Raw genomic sequence first — 22650 nt, forward strand, 5'->3', positions numbered from 1 at the left:
GTTGAAGTGTCTCTGGAGTAATACGATTTTAAAAAAATAACAGCACTATATATCTCACATAAGATTATTTCATTTTGTTAAGATTTTCATAAGCATGCTATCATTAAGCATCTATCTAGTTGCTTGTTCATATATGATATTGCATGTTTTACAAATGACTTGAAAACACTGGATATTATCATCTATACTAACAGCAAACTCATAATATTATAAACCACCCTGTGATCCTTGGATGAAGAGTGGTATAGAAATTTAATAAATAAATATCAATAATGTAGATAAAATTATCCAAGTGCCCATTCTTGTGTAGCCAAAATGTCACTGCTCATGAACAAGAGAGAGGTATCAGCATGCTTGGTGAAACCCCAAGGTTTGCAGAAGTATGCAAAAAACCGTGAATGGGAAAACAGCCCCCCAATAGCAAAGTTAGGAATTAGCAGTTGTGATGGATCCCCCACCTCACTGCTTTAACCTCAGAGGCTCTCCCTGTGCTTCTCCACAAACAGGAGAAAAAAAAACCTCCAGAGTCCAAATTGGACTTGTCTCCAGAGTACCTCAGGCTCTGCGTTCGAAACCTATTGCCACCAGTGGAGTCTCCCTCCCTGGGATCCCTACTGCTACAGTGTGCCTCTCCCTTAGGCAACTATGTGGCTCCTTCGGCTTCGCTAACCAGCCCTTTGTATGACAGGAGAAACAGCAAACAGTTTCCTCTTCCCCAGGAAAGCTTTGTTCTCCCCTCTTTGTCACACCTCTGAAGGTACTGAGACACTGCCGAGTCAGTGAACGTTTAAGCACATTTAACTTTATTATTTAACTTATAAACATGAGTTTCTTTGGTTCTTAAAAGCACATATCTTCTTTTTATTTAACACAGTTTTCCTCATACAGCTCCTGCATTCCTCTTTAACACTCTACTCTCTACCCACTCCCTAACTCCCAACTGTCAATCCCCAACTCCCAACTGCCATTTAGAATGCCCCCAAGCTCCGCCTCTCAGGGAACACTTGTCTAGAAATGGGAGTGAGGGATTAACCCATGATGAACCAGAATCACCATCAGGCACCATTCCGCCACAGCAGTCAACATGGAATGCTTGACAAGGCCTTTGACAAGGCCTTTGACAAGGTGCCCCATGATATTCTTGTAAAGAAGCTGGTAAAATGTGGGCTAGACAATGCTACCATTCAGTGGATTTGTAACTGGCTTACTGACCGAACCCAAAGGGTGCTCATCAATGGCTCCTCCTCATCCTGGAGAGGAGTGACTAGTGGGGTGCCACAGGGTTCTGTCTTGGGCCCAGTCTTATTCAACATCTTTATCAATGACTTGGATGATGGGCTTGAGGGCACCCTGAGCAAGTTTGCAGACGACACCAAATTGGGAGGGGTGGCTAATACCCCAGAGGACAGGATCACACTTCAAAATGACCTTAACAGATTAGACAATTGGGCCAAAGCAAACAAGATGAATTTTAACAAGGAGAAATGTAAAGTACTACACTTGGGCAAAAAAAAATGAAAGGCACAAATACAGGATGGGTGACACCTGGCTTGAGAGCAGTACATGTGAAAAGGACCTAGGAGTCTTGGCATGAGTCAGCAGTGTGATGCAGCAGCTAAGAAAGCCAATGCAATTCTGGGCTGCATCAATAGGAGTATAGCATCTAGATCTAGGGAAGTAATAGTACCACTGTAATCTGCTCTGGTCAGACCTCACCTGGAGTACTGTGTCCAGTTCTGGGCACCACAGTTCAAGAAGGATACTGACAAGCTGGAACGTGTCCAGAAGAGGGCAACCAAAATGGTCAAAGGCCTGGAAATGATGCCTTATGAGGAACGGCTTAGGGAGCTGGGTATGTTTAGCCTGGAGAAGAGAAGGTTAAGGGTTATCATATGAAGGTTATCATATCACCATATGATAGCCATGTTCAAATATATGAAAGGATGTCATATGGAGGAGGGAGAAAGGTTGTTTTCTGCTGCTCCAGAGAAGCGGACACGGAGCAATGGATTCAAACTTCAAGAAAGAAGATTCCACCTAAACATTAGGAAGAACTTCCTGACAGTAAGAGCTGTTCGGCAGTGGAATTTGCTACCAAGGAGTGTGGTGGAGTCTCCTTCTTTGGAGGTCTTTAAGCAGAGGCTTGACAGCCATATGTCAAGAATGCTTTGATGGTGTTTCCTGCTTGGCAGCGGGTTGGACTGGATGGCCCTTGTGGTCTCTTCCAACTCTATGATTCTATGATTGTGTTGGGAAGGTGAGAGGGCAGAACATTGGATGAGAGGAGGGAGTAGAATGGAGTACTAGAGAATAGAGCATGGCCGATTGGCTGGAACTCTGAACAAGAAGACTTCACACTGCAACATTTTGTTGAAGGTCTCACTTGTATAATATCTGTCCTGCATATTACAAATAATGACAGTTATCCAAAAAACTTGTATTACCAGTTGCATACCAGGCTGGAGTAGGGTTAACCCACATTGTGTAGCAAGCTGCTACAAATCTATAGAGCAGCTAAAGTTGAAATGCTGCTTACCGTTCTGGTCACCACACCTCAAAAATTATATTGTAGAGCTGGAAAAGATGCAGAAAACTGCAATCAAAATTATCAAGGAACTGGAGCAATCCATCTAAGAAAAAAGGTTACAATGTTTGTGCATTTTAGCAAAAAGGCTAGTAAGAGAAGACATGATAGAGGTGTATAAATTATGTTTGGTGTAAGTTTTCTCTCTTACTGTACTAGAACCAGGGGTTATTGAATGAATGTCGGAAGATGCAGTGCAGACTAAATACATGCTATTTTACACAGTGCACAATTCAGCTACAAACTTTTTTACCGCAAGATGTGATGGCCACCAGCTTGCACAGCTTTAAAGGTGAATTAGTCTGATTCATGGAGGATAAGGCTTTGAATACCAGTTGCTGGTGATTAGAAGCAGAAAATGTATCCTGCATTTGGGCTTCTCATAGACATCTGCTTCACCCCTATAAGAAGAGAATCTAAGATTTTTGGTTAACCAATAGACAACAGAGAGATTCTGCAGCCTATTACTTCCAGTGTATGTGTGATTCTGTTATCTGCAACAGCTATGAGATATGATACATTTTCATTTTTGTCAGTCATCTTTTATTTTCTGCAAAATTTAAGGCACTGTTCTTAAATATGCACAAGTTGCACTTTAAAATATATTTATGACTTCCAACATTTTATGCCTCTGTTGCCTTTAGGAACTTCTCCAAATCTAAGCCCTGTGGCTTCATCAAGTAATGGATTTCTGTCAAGTGTGTACCACCGGTCACCTGTAGAATTTCCTGATACTGCCGATTTCCTTACTAAGTCGAGTGTTAATATGCATAAATCTGTGGGATGCATAGTTAGTCCTTCAGATTATCAGCAACAACTTAGAACATCTTCAAATTATACATGTAGTAGGTAATGCTCTCTTTTTATTTAATCAGTGATTCATGTGTGTGAATACCAACATCTGAATAAAATTTCTTATCATATTCTGTCTTTAATATTTCTTTCGTAGAAGACTGAGAGGGGCCATTATTTCCTAATTGCTTCTTAAGTACTCTTTTATCTCAATATTTGAGTTGTGCTCTCACCACTCTCAATATTTTGTATTTTGGGGCTGTTTTTCCTCCTGCTTAATCTTTCCACCATGATGACCCTATATATTAGCAGCCAGCTGTAAGAAAAAAGATGGCATGACTGCTTTTTATGAAACTTCCTGTTTTGTAGACATTTCTACCTATATACTATCTGTGAATCTGTGTGGGACACTGACACTTGGGGGGGGGGGGAATAGAAAAGAGTCCTGGACCTCTAAGCCTTCTTCTTGGATACAGCTAAAATTGCATGATTGTGAAAACTGTATAAAAGCTGCTTCAATGATATTCTATTAGTTGTTTAATGGATGTTTGTGTACACAAGACTTAAGAAAAGTATTCCAAAATACTTAATAGAAATAGAACACAAGACTTAAGAAAAGTATTCCAAAATACTTAATAGAAATTAGAAATAACTGCTTTTTATTTTTCTTAAGTTGTGGACGACAGATATTCAAGTCTGTTGCAGCCTCATTATCTGAATCTGCTACAGAACATCAGAGTCAAAAATCAGGTGGGATTATAAATTACACCTATAATTTATAGTCTTTGTTTCTTTTTTTTCCTCCAAAAAATGAACTTGTAATAAGAGTAAATATTCCAGAACTGTTGAAATAGTGAACTTGACTTCAATCAGATATGAAAATTGTGTGCAAATATTCTTATCTATTTTGCCACAACTTTAGCCATACTTAAAAAAATACAGCTATACATGTCTGAAGTAAGAGAACTATTTTATGTAGTTCTTCAAAGCATTTTTATCTTGCTCTTTAGTCAAAAGAAGTTCCCAGAGCAACTTACAAATGTCATTATTTTCACATTTCTGGAATGACAAAGTAAATGATTATATTTTTCCTTTTGATTTATTCATGGTATTACAGAGTTTTTGTTATGTTGTCCCTCTCCCATTTTCATATGTCATATCCTTTCTTTTTTATTATTTCACTTGTTTTCTTGTATCAGAAGCAAGGATGTTTGACGTGTGATGGTGTTTGCTATATATTGTTATGATATAATTAATAATATTTTTTAAAAAAAGAAGAATGGCAATCCAAGTGCTTGTAGCATGCTTACAATCTAAAAGCATGAAACTAAAGGGAGTGGCATTGGGAAGGATGAAGAGAAAAGCAAACTTAGCTATAGAATATTTGTAATGAAAAGCTGGAATGGAAGTATTCCAAGGAGTGCAGGAGCCTAGTTGCCAGTCTTTCAGCAGAGCACATAGAACGGCTCTCTCCTATAGGCTAATGGAATAGCTACTATAGCTGGTCTTTGAAATGTGGTCGAGATTTAATAAGAACAATTTTTGAAATTCATTTGATTCCATCTATGAGTTGCTTCACATAAAAAAATCAAATAGCATTATGAATTTTTTGTTGTTAAATTTACTTAAGTTAAACTCACTGTATTGTTTACATTTCTTAAGGTGAAGATGCAAATATTTATATTTCAAAAGACTCTGCTCACCTTATAGAGAAAAAGCAGGATGATACAGAAAATCACAGTCATCAAATGGATCAAACTAATGTAAGCATATTGCAGTAATACCGTAGTGATGCAATTCGTGTTTTTATTAGAGACGTACTATTTTATTGCAACCTGCTATATTTAATTTCTTTTATAACATCAATGCTTCACATACAATATTCTGAACATAGCTGTCAAGTTTTCCCTTTTCTCGCGAGGAAGCCTATTCAGCATAAGGGAATTTCCCTTTTTAAAAAAAGGGAGAACTTGACAGCTATGATTCTGAACAGGTGTAGAATTAACTTTTAAAATGTGAAAACTCCGTAAAAACATGGGTTAAGTGCATGATAAATATAGGATTCAGAACATAAAGTAGCTTTTTATTTTCTACATTCTAATACCCAACATTTGGAGATATGACTTCTCCAAGTGATCACCAGGCACAACCAAAATCATGGTTGAGACCTGCTGTTTTTATTATAATTCTTGGTTTGTTTTAAACATATTTTACGCAGCAATAAAACTGCTAACCAGGGTCCAGTATGGTCTCACATTGGATGGGCGGCTGCGTGTTGAGATTCCTGCACTGCAAGGGGTTGGACTAGATTATCCGTGTGGTCCCTTTCAACTCTACAATTCTATGATTCTGTATAGTGTTAATTCTACCATTGTTTAATTGTAATTTAATGATTGTTTTTTTTTCTATGTTTTAAGTGATTCTTGTTTTCATATGTAAGCTGACTTGAGTCCCGTTAGGGGGATGGGTGGGATCTTCTTCCTCTTCTTCTTCTTCTTCTTCTTCTTCTTCTTCTTCTTCTTCTTCTTCTTCTTCTTCTTCTCCTCCTCCTCCTCCTCCTCCTCCTCCTCCTCCTCCTCCTCCTCCTCCTCCTCCTATCATCAACAATTATTGTTAGATCTCTGAGCTCCTCCAAACTCTACACAAATTATATCATTGATGCCCTGTATAGGCACTTTTCTACAGCAATAGTATATTATCTGCTTATGTTTTGTTGATGGAGCAAATACTTCTTTTTTGGCCCTTCTCCCTAGTTCTCATACCAGAAGTCAACATGATCAAGAAGTACAATTTCCTTTTAAGTATATGATAGCTATCTTCCCATAAAATAATTAATGATGTTGTTTTACACAAATATCAATATCTTTGCACTAGCATTGCTAACATAGGCAAAGATCACTATTGGACAGTTAGTCCTCATTTGGCAGTGGTGTCTGCATCATGGACATGAGCATGAGGGTACAGAAAATGAAACGAGAGAGAAGCCAAATAAAAATATAAAATACTAGATCCACAGGTTCTTGAACAGCCAAGAGTAGGTGTTAGCTGCCAAATAGTGCTCAAGAGTTACTACAGTTTTGTGCTAAAGACTCCTCTAAGCCCAATTTGGCAGTCAGAGTAGCTGCTTGAATGAATGGGGCAGACTAGGGAATATTTTAGGGATTCTGCTGGGAAAGCAAAGCTAACAGGGTTTTATGCATTATGATAATAGAGCAATTCCTGAAATTATTTTAGATACCACAGATTTGGCTCATGTTCAATATTCTGATGTGACAAAAAAAAAAATTGAGCCAGAGTTCTTGGGCAGTTGCTCCTGCACAGTGAGTAATCACTCTGTGGTTGTTAAAAACAGAGTGCTTCAGATTACATAAATTTGTCCCTGGGTATTCTTCTTCTTCTTTGGTGATCACTCGTAGCTGAGTAAGATTGTCTTCCATAAACACAATTTTAACAATGGGTAAGTGACTGTGGAGGCCAATTCTGGATCCACACGTCCTTCCACAGTGAGTGGGGACATTGGTTTCCAGGCGGGAGTTGATCACGGTGTGGATTTGCCCAGCGTGCCTTCCTCTTAGCACGTTTCTCCCTTGCATCCTGAGATCGAGTTTCTTCAAAGCCTATGACACCTTCGGTAAAGGTTGTTCTCCAACTGGAGTGCTCGCAGGCCAGTAGTTTGTAGGCACAGGAGGCAACCACCTTGCTGAATCTAGGCCAGTCGATTTGGTCAGTGCCTGAATGGTTGATCATATGGGCACCACATGTATGCTCCTTTGGATGATGGAAGATGGGTGGGATATAAATTTTGCTAAATATAGTGGTATCTCTGGTTAAGAACTTAATTTGTTCCGGAGGTCCATTCTTAACCTGAAACTGTTCTTAACCTGAAGCACCACTTTAGCTAATGGGGCCTCCTGCTGCCGCCGTGCTGCCAGAGCACGATTTCTGTTCTCATCCTGAAGCAAAGTACTGAGGTACTATTTCTGGGTTAGCGGAGTTTGTAACCTGAAGCATTTGTAACCTGAAGCATTTGTAACTTGAGGTACCACTGTAAATCCTATTTTGTATACACTAACTTACCTAGTTTGATCAAGTTTAGCTTGATTGGACATTGGATGATGTCCAATCATATGCAAAGTGGTTACATTAACTAGCAATCTCAGAAGATTGTGGACTTATTTAAATATGAAACTAAATGCATATAAATTAGTATTTTTATATATTATACTTTTCTTACACAGATGGAGAAAGCTCCTTCATTAGAACTGATTCTAACAGAAGACCATGATTCATTAATGGAGAAGCTGAACAACTGGAATTTCCAAATATTTGATCTTGTTGAAAAAATGGGAAACGAATCTGGAAGAATCCTTAGTCAGGTTTGCTGTTCCTAGATATATATATAGTCTAGCGACTGTGTGTGCTACTATAGAATTACTGTATATTCCTGCGTATAAGACCCAGTAAAATTTTCTCAAAAGTCGGGGGTCATCTTATATGCCGGGTCGTATTTCTTATACGGCGAGTATATCCCAAACTCTATATTTTAACTGGAAAAGTTGGGGGCCGCCTTATACGCCCAGTCGTCTTATACGCCGAAATATACAGTATGATATTTTTCTAAGCTTACATGTCGATAAATGTTAAGTGTAGGAAATGTTGTTTGCCGTAAGAGAAATTTGGAATACCACAATGGGGGAAGGAGGATTTGGTGCCATAAGAGTTTGTGTGCGCCTCCCCATCCCCATCCCAACCTGTCCTTTATTTTGCCCAATCTGTCTTGTATTTTAAAAGGTGGCAACCCTACTTTTAAAGAAAGTAGAGAGCCCTCTTCGTGCATTCTGGAACTTGTGTATAGTATAGTATATAAAGGTTAAGGGACTCCGGTCCAGTCACAGACAACTCTGGGGTTGTCGGCGCTCATCTTGCTTTACTGGCCGAGGGACCCGGCATACAGATTCCGGGTCACATGGCCAGCATGATAACTAAGCCGCTTTCTGGCGAACCAGAGCAGCACATGGAAACACTGTTTACCTTCCCTCTGGAGCGGTACCTATTTATCTACTTGCACTTTGACGTGCTTTTGAACTTTTAGGTGGGCAGGATCAGGGACCAAGCAACAGAACTTACCCTGTTGCAGGGATTCGAACCGCCGACCTTCTGATCAGCAAGCCCTAGGCTCTGTGGTTTAACCCACAGCGCCACCTGTGTATAGTATATAGTAAACATTCAGCTTCCTGTACTTGTGGAGTTATTGGTCACCTTTTTCAAATAATTAAATCAAAGCAAAATACAAAAACAAAGATTAAAAAATAGCGTAAAACAATAATAAAAACTCCAGTGAAAATATGTAGAGAATTAAATTCCATAGGCCTGGGCAAATAAAAATGTTTTTACCTAGCAGCAAAAAACAGACACTGAAGGTGCTTGGCTTGCCTCTCTGGGGAAAGCATTCCAAAATAGGGGTGCCACCACTGAGAAGGCCCATTTTCAGGTCACCTCCCCCCTTTCCTTAGAGATGGCACATCGGAGGGCCTTGGGTGAAGAATGCAGGGTGTGGGTTTGTTCACCTGGGGTTAGGCAATCATTGAGGTAGTGCCATAATTAGTGTTATTTGTTCAGACCGTCTTACTCCAGTCAGCAAAATTTTGCACAAGCGGCAGTTTTCCAAGCTGTCTTCAAAGGCAGCCCCACCTATAATGTGTTGTAGTACGGTACTCTAATCTAGAGGTTACCAGAGCATAGATAACAGAAGTTAGGCTAGCCTGTCCAGATAGGGCCATAGCTAGGTCCTCAGCCAAAGCTGATCAAAAGCACTCTGCATCACTGAAACTTTTACCAATGATGTAGTGGATGCAGAATGACACAAGGAGATGGCAGAGCTAACAGATTAATCTTTTCTGTTCTCCCCTCACCATATACTTACTAGTCACAGTTCCAATTGCCTTAAGAGAGCTCTGGTTAGCAGTGAACTTCATTAATGTTCATGTAGATGTTGTGCCATACTGTAGTCAGGAACTTAGAAAATGGAGTGGAAGTTGCCAGAGGAGATTCAATGCAATGTTTAAAATATAAATAGCTGCATATAAACCTAATAAATAACACACATACTTGTGAATTATACACAGAATTCTTTTAGAGAGAAGGAATTAGATGGTTTTTACTAATTAATAACTAAACCTCTTTGGTTAGGAAACCTCAATAATTGGTTAGTAGTAAAATTGCTCCGGCGGGAAGGTAAACGCCGTTTCCGTGCGCTGCTCTGGTTCGCCAGAAGCAGCTTTGTCATGCTGGCCACATGACCCGGAAGCTGTCTGCGGACAAACGCCGGCTCCCTCGGCCTATAGAGCGAGATGAGCGCCGCAACCCCAGAGTCGGACACGACTGGACCTGATGGTCATGGGCCCCTTTACCTTTACCTTTAAAATTTCATTAGGTTTTAACTTAAGATATCCATAGCTTGATCTGCTTGCATAAGGTGAACCACATCCCATATTCTAGAGAGGCTCTTCACCCTCAGGAGCAGCTTTTGGAGTACAGAGGGGTTTGCTACGTTGAGGAGTGAGTGAGAAAGCCTGTTCTGCTAGTGCTTGTGCTTTTTGGGATGCAGACCTAACAGCTTTATCCTCTTTCTTGTTTATTTATATAATCCATCCTAATGTTCTTAGTATTCAATATATTTGAGACTCATATTTAATTATTAATTTAAAAAATCTAGTTTTCTTTTAAAAGACAAAATGTAAAACCTAAAAAATAAAGCATAAATAATTGTACATTATCTTTCCTTACAATGAAAATATATTTCAATTGTCAGTTACTGTAGTACTGTCCAGGTAAAACAGAACATTTGTCTGCAAGGAACTGATCCGAGATCACAGAGTGTTTGTTGTGGGGGAGGAAGGGAAAGGAGAATGTTAGCCGCTTTGAGACTCCTTCGGGTAGTGATAAAGCGTGATATCAAATCCAAACTCCTCTTCTTCTTCTATTCTGTGTTCAGGTTGCATTCACATTGTTTCAAGACACTGGTTTATTTGAAATTTTCAAAATTCCAACTCAGCAATTCATGAACTACTTTCAGGCACTAGAAAATGGTTATCGAGACATTCCCTGTAAGTAATACCTTACAACATTAGGATTATTATTATTTTTCTCTTTAAGCCACACTACATAGTTTATCATGTTAGTCCTCTATGATATTGATGGCTGGGTTTCTTTTATTAATGTTTTTCATACATTATGGAATAATAACAATAAATAGATTTAAATTGCTAATACTGTGATAACAAAAATGGACAAAATGAACTGTATGTATGTAAATCATTTGCTAGTTTCGAACAATGTCCTCCCATTCAAGGAATTTTAGTTTTCTTGGTGGTAGAATGCAAGGGGATTTCTGACAGAATTACCAACAGCCACCTTAAGCATTCACATATCTATTTCTCTTATTGCAGACAAACTTTAATTTTGAAACAACTCCTACCTGCTTCTTTAACTCTTCATTTACTCTACCATGCCATTATGCTTGTCTGCAACATTGTTGAAATATTCTTGAAAAACTTATGTGAAAGATACTTTGAGAAATACAGTGGTGCCTCACTTAACGAATGCCCTGCTTAACAAAATTTCCGCTTAACAAAAGGTTTTTTCTAGCGGAGGTTGCCTCGCTAGACAAATTCGTTTTACGAAAAATTCGTCTAGCGAATCACGGTTTCCCATAGGAATGCATTGAAATTCAATTAATGCGTTCCTATGTGCAAAAAAAAAATTCAATGCATTCCCATGGGATTCGCTAGACGAATTCTGCGTTATAAGAAAAGACCCGTGGAACGAATTAAATTCGTCTAGCGAGGCACCACTGTAGCTCAAATAGCTTATTTGTAGCAGCTAATACACCCCATGCTGAGATTTTTTTGGTACATAATTGTGGGGTTTGAGTACCATTAGAACAGGCATCCCCAAACTGCAGCCCTCCAGATGTTTTCGCCTACAACACACATGATCCCTAGCTAACAGGACCAGTGGTCAGGGAAGATGGGAATTGTAGTCCAAAACATCTGGAGGGCCGAAGTTTGGGGATGCCTGCTTTAGAATGTTAACACATTTGTCACTCCCCTCTGTACTGTCATTAGAGGGTGGGGGACCTTTCTGGCCAGTAGGCCAGATCCTTATCTCCCCTGCGGGAGGGTGCATGGGACCATCAATCTGTCAATCATATGGTGATTTGAAGTCCCAGTTGCCTCAAATTCCGGTGTAGGGGGGTGGGGAGGATGTCTGAAAGCCCTATGTAAAAGGAAGAAGTCCTGTGTGCAGGCAATGCTGTCAAAGGGCCAGATTCTTTTACCCCACCAGTAAGGAAGTATATGAACTTTCAGAGAACAGCTGGCTATGAATTACAAGAAAACTAAAGTCATGGTATTTTCAAGAAACTATAGGGCCCATGGATGGTATATGGATGGTATATGGATAATCAGTTGATCGAACAACTGGCCTTATTTTTCAGTCAACAGGGTCATGGGGAGCACATCAGAAATATGTATGCAAAGGAAAAAGTATCTCAGAGTGCCAAGATTCTGACACGCTTTCCCCATACGAAAGGTGGCAATCACATACCACTAGCACTTAAAATGTTTAGCTAAACCCCTAGCACAGTTATTATATGGGGCTCAGATTTGCACAGGCAAATCTACAGAAGCTGTTCAGTCTAAATTCCTAAGACATTTTTTCCCTTTTCCATCCTGTGTTCCAAGTGCTTCTCTGCTATGTTTAGTTTATATCATGATAACATTTGGATTGAATTTTAAAAAATCTTACTTTAGATCACAATCGAATACATGCAACAGATGTTCTTCATGCTGTTTGGTATCTTACAACAAGACCAATTCCTGGATTTCAGCAAATATATAGTGATTCTATAACTGGAGCAGACATTGGTATGTGACTTTGTTTGGTCTTCCACAGAGGACCCCCCCCCAATAATATAAAATGAATATATTTGAAGTGGAGGAAATGTCTCCTATTTTTTTCTCTTATTACTTGTAGATTTCATGGTTGAAAGATAGAACTAACAGTCTATGTCATTTACAAGCACTGTGTGTCTGGTTTTAGGATAATTGATTGAATAATTGCTGACATGCTTTGCTTCCTAGCCAAGGAAACTGTTTCACTTAGATCTCTTATCCAGAATGAGACCTATATCTTCCTGCAGTGGTCAGCATGTTTCTAGCAACTAAAATACATTAGGCTAATATTTCTTTATTTAATTAAGAAATGAAACATCTCAGACTAAAAATACCTAAGGCTAAACTATTTAACTTAATTAGAGCTTTTACTAATTATTCCAATGTAAAAATGAAATAGTCCTGAACATTCAAGGTCTTACTTTAATTAATATATACTCATCTTAAAATGTTCTGTTAAGTTTAACCCAGTATGACTTTAAGGAAATTGTTTAGCCTTAGTTTTACACAATAGAGATAGAGATAGTGACAGTAAGGTAATTTTTTTAAAAAGTATGTGTTCTTTATATAATAAAAGCATCATAATATGGGGGGGGGGGACTTGAATCGCATGTGTGTCTTAGAGGGAAGTATGTATTTCTGATGCATTGCAATTACACGGGATCATTCAGATGCAAGAAATACAGCTTGAATCTTCATTGTACCTGCTTGAAATTTGTACATTTTTCACTAACATTGAGCAGAAAGTGAACAGTCATTCTTTCAGTGGAATAGAGAAATATTTTATTTTTTAATAACATTAATGTAGTGCAGCGCAAACCAAACTGGTAAAGCAGAAGAAAACCAGGGTTGGGGAAGCACCAAATCTAAAGTTCTGCTTTCGAGGAGGGTGTGTTTGCTTTTTCCATATTGTTTTTAAATATCTCTTCCTACCACAAAAGTGCGTCACCAGCTAAATACAGAAGTGATAGTGCATTCAATGTGGGGAAAAGCAGGCTCAAACTTTCCTGAAGCCTGGCTCTCTCCTACACCCACATGCACAGAGAAAATGATTTTGGGAAATAACATTTTTTTAAAAATTGTTCAGAGAAATACCATTTCATTTTTGGAAATGTACACCTGAAGTTAAGATAGTTAATAGGGAATGATATGCGTGAATTAGGCATTTGCCACACACTGCTTATAATATCATCTGATTTTGTTCACTAGGCGTTTTGATTCATCTTAAATGACAACTGTACAATACAATTTTTGTTGACATATATAAATATTCATTACAATTTATCCTCTTTAAATATGATTTCTCTGGCTGTTCAGTGGTAGACTTCACTTTCAGGGGCTTCAAAATCCAGAAATATGCAATATGTGATTTCTTTCTCTTGAAGAATAGTCATTACCAACTTTCTGGGTTTTTTTTACTTTTTAAAGATAATCTTTTAAAATTTAAACTTAACACAGTGAAATCTGTTCATTGATGGGTTTAACATAAATACTTATGAAGATGCTATCACTGAATATTCTTAAAATGTAACTTCTTTTCCCACCCAGATACAGAAGATGGTATTTCAGCTGACCGAGTTGCCTTTATTTCCTCCAGGAGTTGTGCTATGGTTGATGAAAATTATGGATGCTTAGCCTCAAATATTCCAGCCTTGGAATTAATGGCTCTTTATATCGCAGCAGCTATGCATGATTATGATCATCCTGGCCGTACAAATGCTTTTCTGGTAGCTACAAATGCTCCTCAGGTAGGATGTTTTGTCTTCTGGAAAGTTTCTGGTATTCAATTCAGTTCCTAAGATTTAGCAGACACGTGCATTAATATTTGCTGACTTTTAAATGTGTTCGATATATGGGTACTGTGCTAAAGGAAATCATGCAAAATCATATATTCCCAAACACACAGAACAAACAAGATTAATAGTAATACACATACACCTCATCAGTGTTCCAATTATATAGTCTTCCTGCACTTTTATAACAGGATTTTAAAACATAGGTGGATGTAATAGCAAAAAAATTATCTGAAGAAGTGTGCATGCACACGAAAGCTCATACCAAAATAAAAACTTAGTTGGTCTTTAAGGTGCTACTGAAGGAATTTTTTTTATTAAAAAAATTAAACATTGTAATAGGAAATTCCATTCTGAATAGCCAAGCAGGCTTCATAAATGAAAATTGTACCCAAACATAAGAAAAGTTATAAATGTAATACGGTAGGTAAAGGTAAAGGGACCGGGACCCCTGACCATTAGGTCCAGTCGTGACCGATTCTGGGGTTATGGTGCTCATCTCGCGTTATTGGCCGAGGGAGCCAGCGTAGAGCTTCCAGGTCATGTGGGCAGCATGACAAAGCCGCTTCTGGCAAACCAGAGGAGCACACGGAAACGCTGTTAACCTTCCTGTCGGAGTCGTACCTATTTATCTACTTTCACTTTGACGTGCTTTCGAACTGCTAGGTTGGCAGGAGCTGGAACCGAGCAACGGGAGCTCACCCCGTCGCAGGGATTCGAACCGCCAACCTTCTGATCGGCAAGCCCTAGGCTCTGTGGTTTAACCCACAGCGCCACCCACGTCCCTATAAATGTAATACATAGCATAAATAAAACTGATAAACCTTACATTATAGTTTTGCTCAAGAAAGCTTTTGATTGCCTGGAATGGAATTTTCCCCAGTGGCCACCAGTACTTAATATTGTTCCTCCTGTTGCTTGAGGCAGAAAACCTCATCATATCAATTTTTGGAATTACAGTAGTACCTCGGGTTAAAAACTTAATTCGTTCTGGAGGTCCGTTCTTAACCTGAAGCTGTTCTTAACCTGAGGTACCACTTTAGCTAATGGGGCCTCCCGCTGCCGCGTGATTTCTGTTCTCATCCTGAAGCAAAGTTCTTAACCCGAGATACTATTTCTGGGTTAGTGGAGTCTGTAACCTGAAACATCTGTAACCTGAAGTGTCTGTAACCCGAGGTACCACTGTACCTGGCTAGGATTTGATTTTGTAATACTGGATTAAATATAACTGATTAATAGGACCATCCTTTGGTTATTTGGTTTGACTGTTTAAATATTTTTAAAAAACATTCGGAGGAAATGTCACAACCACAGTTCTTCCTAATATTTTCAGGTACAACAAACTGCCGGCAGGTTAATTGTAAAACATGGACCTGCTTGTACATTATCTTTGCTCTGAATTATCTCTGGAGTCAGAAATTTTATTTGGTCTATACATTTTTGTGAAATGTCAGTCTTTAAAGGATGTGTATTAATTTTGCAGGCTGTGCTGTACAATGACAGATCAGTTTTGGAAAATCATCATGCTGCCTCTGCATGGAGCCTCTTCTTATCTCTGTCAGAATATAACTTTTTGCCTAATCTTGATCATGTACAATTCAAGCGATTGCGATTCTTGGTGATTGAAGCAATCCTTGCTACAGATCTTAAGAAACATTTCGATTTTCTTGCTGAATTTAATGCCAAGGTTTGTAGCCCAAGTTTATGTCTGTATACAGACTATATACCATAATGATTAAAACTTAGCCTTATGTATTTAGTTACCGTATTTTTCCGTGTATAAGACTAGGTTTTTGTTTTGTTTTTACCAAAAGCTTAGGTTTAAAATTGGGGCTTGTCTTATATACGGGTAGCACTGAGGGGTGTTTTCTTAATTTGGAGTCCCCCAAAATAGGGGGCATCTTATACATGGAAAAATATGGTAAGTTTTTTAAACCCCCGAGTCAAAAAAATATTTTAAGTGATGTACATAATTAGAATAATTATCAACAATATGCAGATAAGCTTAACAGAATTTACATTTGCATGAATTTGCTGAAATAATTTTTTTTTGCAAGGATGCAAATACTATAACAATCGTATTCATAGGCCAGGAATTCCAAAGCATGGATGCCACACTGAAAAATTTATTCCTCATAGATATGGAACAAACATTATATGGCACTTATAAAACTGCAGATCAAGCAGTCAAGTAGGTACATGAGGGAAGATTATTCTCCCAGGCAAGTGTGTCTACAACAGCAGCCTAAAGCTGCTATTTTCCATACACTTACTTGAGAGGGAGACCCATTGAACTGGGATTTGCTTTTGAGAAGTCATGAGTAGTATTGATTGTGCTGCACAATGTGTAAAATAAATAATGCTCTTCCTTATATGATGAGTGGCAAGTCCACTGAATCTAAGTCTGAAAGAAATAGACTGTGGACATTAATAAACCAAAATACTAAAAACTGTTTTTTCTTCCAAACAGGCTGATGATGTAAACAGTCATGGTATAGAATGGAGTAATGAGAGTGACCGTTTATTAGTGTGTCAGATATGCATCAAGCTTGCAGATATCAATGGTCCAGCAAAAGTTAGAGATCTGCACTTGAAATGGACAGAGGGCATTGTTAATGAATTTTATGAGCAGGTAGGCCTGGGAAATCAGAATTTTTGAAAGATTTGTACAGTTTAAAGAATTCTGTTCATAGGTTTTAGTTATCTCTATAGATATGTGCATATGAAAATGTACTAATAATCCTATATTCTTTCAGTGAATTCATAAGACAGACAGAGAAGTTACCCAATACTTGTCAAAAATTGTGGCTAGACCATGGCCTTTTCTAACCATGTGGTGTTCCAACACACCACAAGTAATCTCACAGATGAGCAAGCAAGCCATAGCTCGTTTCTCCAAAGCCTTTGTTTGTTTTCCAGCTGCTCTTGCCTTGTGCTTCTGTTACTTGATGAGCATCTGACTTGGTGGGCCAGTTAAATCATGGTTCAGCTAGGCTGTTGAGTTCAGACATAGTGCCAAACCAGAATGAAAACAAGACCTGGATCATAAGCCAATAAGCAGCATTGCTTTGTTTCCAACCCTGCTGTTTCGCTACTGCAACAGGATTCCACTTGTGCAATGCAGTGTCCCCCTCCTCTTCCCTGCAGCCCCACTTGTACCCTCAAAATGTCATCCAGGAGGTTGGGGAGGAAATTTGCGGGGAGAGGAAGGGGATGTCACAGAGCATGAGTGGAATACTGTGCATGTCAGTATTCTTACTCATTATACATGATAAATCTTTCTTTAGCCATCTCACCCCTTGCTTTTTCCTGCAAGACCAGTTGCAGTCGTTAACAGTCATAAACAGTCGTCAACAGGTTTACCACTCCTGTCAGCCAATCACCCATTCCCACCACCCTTCTGAGTAATACCCCTCCCCACCCTCTGACTATACATAGGGTCTGGTGACTTCTGTTTCAGTGTATCTGAATAAGTGTGCATGCACACGAAAGCTCATACCTATGACAAACTTAGTTGGTCTCTAAGGTGCTACTGGAAGGAATTTTTTTTTATTTTTTGTTTTGACTACGTCAGACCAACATGGCTACCTACCTGTAACTGTGCATGTAGTGTTGGATTCCACCCCATAGCTTCACATCATAGTTTGCTGCCAGAAAGCAAACTGTGGTTAGTCTGCTGGGTTGGGCTAGTCAGATATTCAAACAAATTGCACTTTGCCGAAACAAAACTTGACTTAGCATTAATGTGTGGACAAGGCCACTATGTTTGGTGGGATGCTGGGGGTTTTAAGACAAAATACATTCCTCCTTTCCTGCTAATTTTTCCCAAGCAGCTGCATTAGGCTGTTGGGAATTTCCTAGCACCTGAAGGTAACGGAATTTCATTAGGGAGAGCAGTTTCTGAGCTCTGGGCACAGTACTGCGCCTAAGATTTCAGATTGAAACTGCAGAGTGGAAGGAAAGGAGGACCTTTTTCTGCCTCCACACTTCCAGCTACTCTTTGAAAACTGGAGAAGAGACCCTCTTAAGAATATTAGTGGGGTGGGCAGGGGAAGGACTAAACATGTAAAAAATGAACATAATATTTTAGCTGCTGTTCATTCATTTTCATCTTTGTACAGTGGTGCCTCGCTTAACGAATGCCCTGCTTAATGAAATTTCCGCTTAACGAAAGGATTTTTTGAGTGGAGGTTGCCTCGCTAGACGAATTCGTTTTATGAAAAATTTGTCTAGCGAATCACGGTTTCCCATAGGAATGCATTGAAATTCAATTAATGCGTTCCTATGGGCAAAAAAAAAATTCAAAAAAATTTCAATGCATTCCTATGGGATTCGCTAGATGAATTTTTCGTTATAAGAAAAGACCCGTGGGATGAATTAAATTCGTCTAGCGAGGCACCACTGTATTCTTGTTATAAAACAGCATGCCTAGACTTTCCATTGTGGTGCCCATAACTGAGGTTTAAGGTGCCATTTAGCTCCTAGCTTTCATATCTTAGAAGAGAATAGTTTGGATTTGATATCCCGCTTTATCAGTCCCCAAAGGAGTCTCAAAGCGGCTAACAATCTCCTTTCCCTTCCTCCCCCACAACAGACACCCTGTGAGGTGGGTGGGTGGGGCTGTGAGACTTCAGAGAAGTGTGACTAGCCCAAGGTCACCCAGCAGCTGCATGTGGAGGAGAGGAGACGCAAACCCGGTTCCCCAGATTAGGAGTCTACCGCTCTTAACCACTACAACACACTAGCTCTCTTAGCTTCTAAAACTGGCTATTGGCATAACTATAGCTTAGTGGGAAAAGTGTAACTGTATCCAGTTGTAAGGTAAAGGTAAAGGGACCCCTGACCATTTGGTCCATTCGTGACCGACTCTGGGGTTGCGGCGCTCATCTCGCATTATTGGCTGAGGGATCCAGCGTACAGCTTCCAGGTCATGTGGCCAGAGCAGCACACGGAAACGCCGTTTACCTTCCCGCTGTAGCGGTACCTATTTATCTACTTGCACTTTGACGTGCTTTTGAACTGCTAGGTTGGCAGGAGCAGGGACCGAGCAACGGGAGCTCACCCCATCGTGGGGATTCAAACCGCCGACCTTCTGATCGGCAAGTCCTAGGCTCTGTGGTTTAACCCACAGCGCCACCTGCATCCCATTGTATCCAGTTGTATCATCAGGCAAAATGAAATATCGGCTGATACTGTGCTCTTTGTGATGCTCTATATTATAGGACTAGAACAAATGTAACACAACTCCTTATTGAAATATTGGCTGTTTGTTTTTGTTTTATGTGCTCCAGTTACCAAACTTTGCACTGATACCCAATCTTTTCTAAGTGTTTGTATTTATGAATTTACAGGGAGATGAAGAAGCAAGTCTGGGATTACCCATTAGCCCTTTTATGGATAGACGTTCTCCTCAGCTTGCAAAACTACAAGAATCTTTTATTACTCATATTGTTGGTCCTCTCTGTAACTCTTATGATGCAGCTGGCTTGCTTCCAGGCCAGTGGATTGATGAAAAAGATGATATGGAAAGCTCTGAAGATTATGATGAAGAAGAGTTGGACAGTGAAGAGGATGAGATGGAAGATTTAAGCACAAGTAAGACTAAATACTTAAACTACATACAGAATTTTAAATGGATTTGGATCTAGTTAACTTGTTACATTTGTTGGAAGCTGCCCAGAGTAGCAGATGGGAGGCATATAAATATTAAATTGTTGTATTATCCAGATATCATAGTAAAATATCACCATTACAAGTATCTATAAAGGGAAAAGTTCAAAGCTGCTTGAGTGAACTTTCCCCATCTTCTCTTCCTCCCTGAATACCAGAAATCTGTTTTATAGAGTCCCCTGACCCTCTGGAACATGTTTTGGGGGTGCATGTGAGGCTGCAGGTGAGAGGGAAAGCCCCATTTCACCAGCAGAATTCCCTCGGATTTGTGCTGCTTATTCAAATATTGCACCAAATTTCTTCATATTTCCATCTCCAACTCCCCAGGGCTTACCACAGGTTCCCTTTACCCCCAAGGTCCTTTCTTCCTGCCATCTCACAAAGCTTGGCTTTCATCATTCTGAGCACACAGGATATTCTCCTTTAAGCGTATCCTGTTCCCTTTTTAATCAGCTAGAATGCCTAACAAAGGCGTATTCATACGGTAGCCATTCAGGTTGGTTCAGTATTACCACTTTCTTAAGCATAAGGAAAGTGTTTCAGACTTGTTTAGCTCTCTTTTGAAAAGTGGCATTTCCCTCTTTTGCAGAACTACAGAGAAGAAAAAGCAGGCAGCGAATATTTTGTCAGCTGATACACCATTTGAATGAAAATCATAAAGTATGGAAGAAAGTAGTCGAAGAAGAAGACCTAAATAAATCCAAAGAGAGTAAACAGTCAGAGAACACATCCTTGTGTCAAGCAGATGAAATTCAGGTTATTGAAGAAGCAGATGAAGAAGAGGAACGACATCAATGAGAAGAAAAAACATTTTAAGAAGCCTTCAAAATGATGTACAGTACTGCTCCAAAAATCATGTATTTCTCATAATGCTGACTTTAGATTGACACAGTTAACATAGCTATGAGAGATTTGAATACTGTGAAAGGACATATTTTCTCTTAACAGTATCCCACTCCTATGCACTTTTACCACATGGAATTTTAAAACTTTATTCAAAGGTTGAATATTGTATTCTGTGATGCAAAGAACATATTCCCAAGTTGGTGTTCAAATACCTTGTTTTGCTGTCTTGCTGAAAACAGCTTCTTAATATTTTTTGAGGGGGGAAATTAGCTGCCTTATTTTACAAAGTCACCAGAAGTATTTTGTTTATAGGACCGAATTGGGCTGAATACCAATACATGTTTTGGAATTTGTATTTTATTTTTAATGTGGATTCAAAAATCACTGTGTCTTATCTGTCAGTTTAAATGTTACAGTTTACACCTGTTTGATTTGCAATTGTTTTATTAATGAAGTTTTATTGGATTGATTTAACCATTTGATGACTGCAACCAGAATAGCTAAATTCTGGATTTTGTGGTTAAAATTTAATCCCATGTGCATCTGTTTGATGCTTTTTACTGTGGTGCACAACCTGCCATTTTATTTTTTTGGAAAATGTTCAGGTTTGCAGTGAATATCCAGGCTAGTTTGCGAAATATACACCTGTTGCCTTGTTTTCATTGTTCTGTAATAGAACACAAAAGCTATCTCACTTTTGATAATGAAGGGACTGTATTCTTTTAGTCAATAATATTATAAATATGTTCCACTCTTACTCAGGAGTCATGTTTAGAAACATGACACAACATATTTTATATTTACAATATTGTGCTAATGCTAGGTGTTCATTTAAAAAAAGAGTCTACTTTTTCTTTGTATGTAAACCTTTGAAGAATTAAAAGATGGTTTTCTATAAACAATTGTTGTTCCTCACTTTGCAAAATAACAAGCACACGGTAAATATCCCTGCTTGCAGTAACCACACAGTAGATTAAAAAAACTAATGAAAATACATTAGTAATCGAAGTCCAGGAGAGTTTCTGTCAGCCAGAGTACACAATACTAGATTAGATGTTCCTTTGCCTGCTGTGTGTCTAGAAACAAACTATACAGTACAGTGGTACCTAGGGTTAAGAACTTAATTCGTTCTGGAGGTCCGTTCTTGAAACTAATGATGAAGGGCAGTATATAAATCTAATAAATAACAATAATTGTGTTTATTAAAATTCTGGATGTATTAAAAGTCACTAGCAAAACTCTAACATAAGTGGCCCTGCACATCCTGCCTTAATTCTGTTAATCTGTTTCAAAATCAGGGCAAGACCCATTGCACACATACACACACCCCAAAATTGTGAATATGTTTCTCTGCCTTCTCTAAGGGCAAGACCAACCTAGTAATAATAATACCTTAACACCAACATAAACACTTTCAGGTGTTTATATTGGAAGACAAAAATTGTCAGAACACTTAAGTGTAAGTGATAACTGAATTGCACTCTAGATAGATTTTGCTTAGCCTTTCCAAACTATTGAAATATAATGCCAACTCACCCTCTAATAACAATTAATATAGCTCAACCTGCATTTATAATCATTTCTGTTTTTCAGAGCTGAGCTCAGTCAGAATGAAAGCCAGCTTTACGGTAGTGAATTCCTAGAGCACTGTGCTGGAAAAGGGCAGCTTTTTAAACAGTGCAAACTCCTCCAATAAAACAGAGATTAATGATCAAAAACTGTTTCTGTAATCCTATATAAAGTGTATGATATAAATAAAAAGGACATTTGGACCTGCTATCTGAGGGTATGGCAAGAGGGCTGTGTCATTAGGATTTTTATCCTTTTCTTAAAAAGGAAAGAATCAGAAGGGTTTAAAAATATCAAGGATATGTGCTTGGAAAAAGAAAATGGAAGCTTTCATTAGTTACCCTTGGATGTGAAGTAGTTGGCCATCTTTGGGGTCTGTGGGCACACCTGGAATTTCAAAAGGATGTTGTGGTCTCTTCTCTCACCTGAGTCACACATGCCC

At 38.9% G+C, this 22650-nt stretch overlaps 1 protein-coding gene across 1 annotated transcript in view; it reads left to right on the plus strand.

The window, feature by feature from the left end:
* Positions 1-21548, plus strand: part of PDE3B (phosphodiesterase 3B) — a 58703-nt gene extending 37155 nt beyond the window's left edge. The window contains exons 6-16 of the mRNA XM_035128201.2: positions 3229-3433; positions 4050-4126; positions 5039-5139; positions 7615-7752; positions 10371-10482; positions 12190-12303; positions 13879-14078; positions 15607-15810; positions 16594-16755; positions 19475-19718; positions 20383-21548. Coding sequence (XP_034984092.2) covers positions 3229-3433; positions 4050-4126; positions 5039-5139; positions 7615-7752; positions 10371-10482; positions 12190-12303; positions 13879-14078; positions 15607-15810; positions 16594-16755; positions 19475-19718; positions 20383-20591 — 1766 coding nt within the window. The 3' untranslated portion in view covers positions 20592-21548. The remainder of the gene's footprint in view (positions 1-3228; positions 3434-4049; positions 4127-5038; positions 5140-7614; positions 7753-10370; positions 10483-12189; positions 12304-13878; positions 14079-15606; positions 15811-16593; positions 16756-19474; positions 19719-20382) is intronic.
* The last annotated feature ends 1102 nt before the right edge of the window (positions 21549-22650 follow it).

Source organism: Zootoca vivipara, chromosome 1 (genome assembly GCF_963506605.1).
Source record: "Zootoca vivipara chromosome 1, rZooViv1.1, whole genome shotgun sequence".
Taxonomy (NCBI): Eukaryota; Metazoa; Chordata; class Lepidosauria; order Squamata; family Lacertidae; genus Zootoca; species Zootoca vivipara.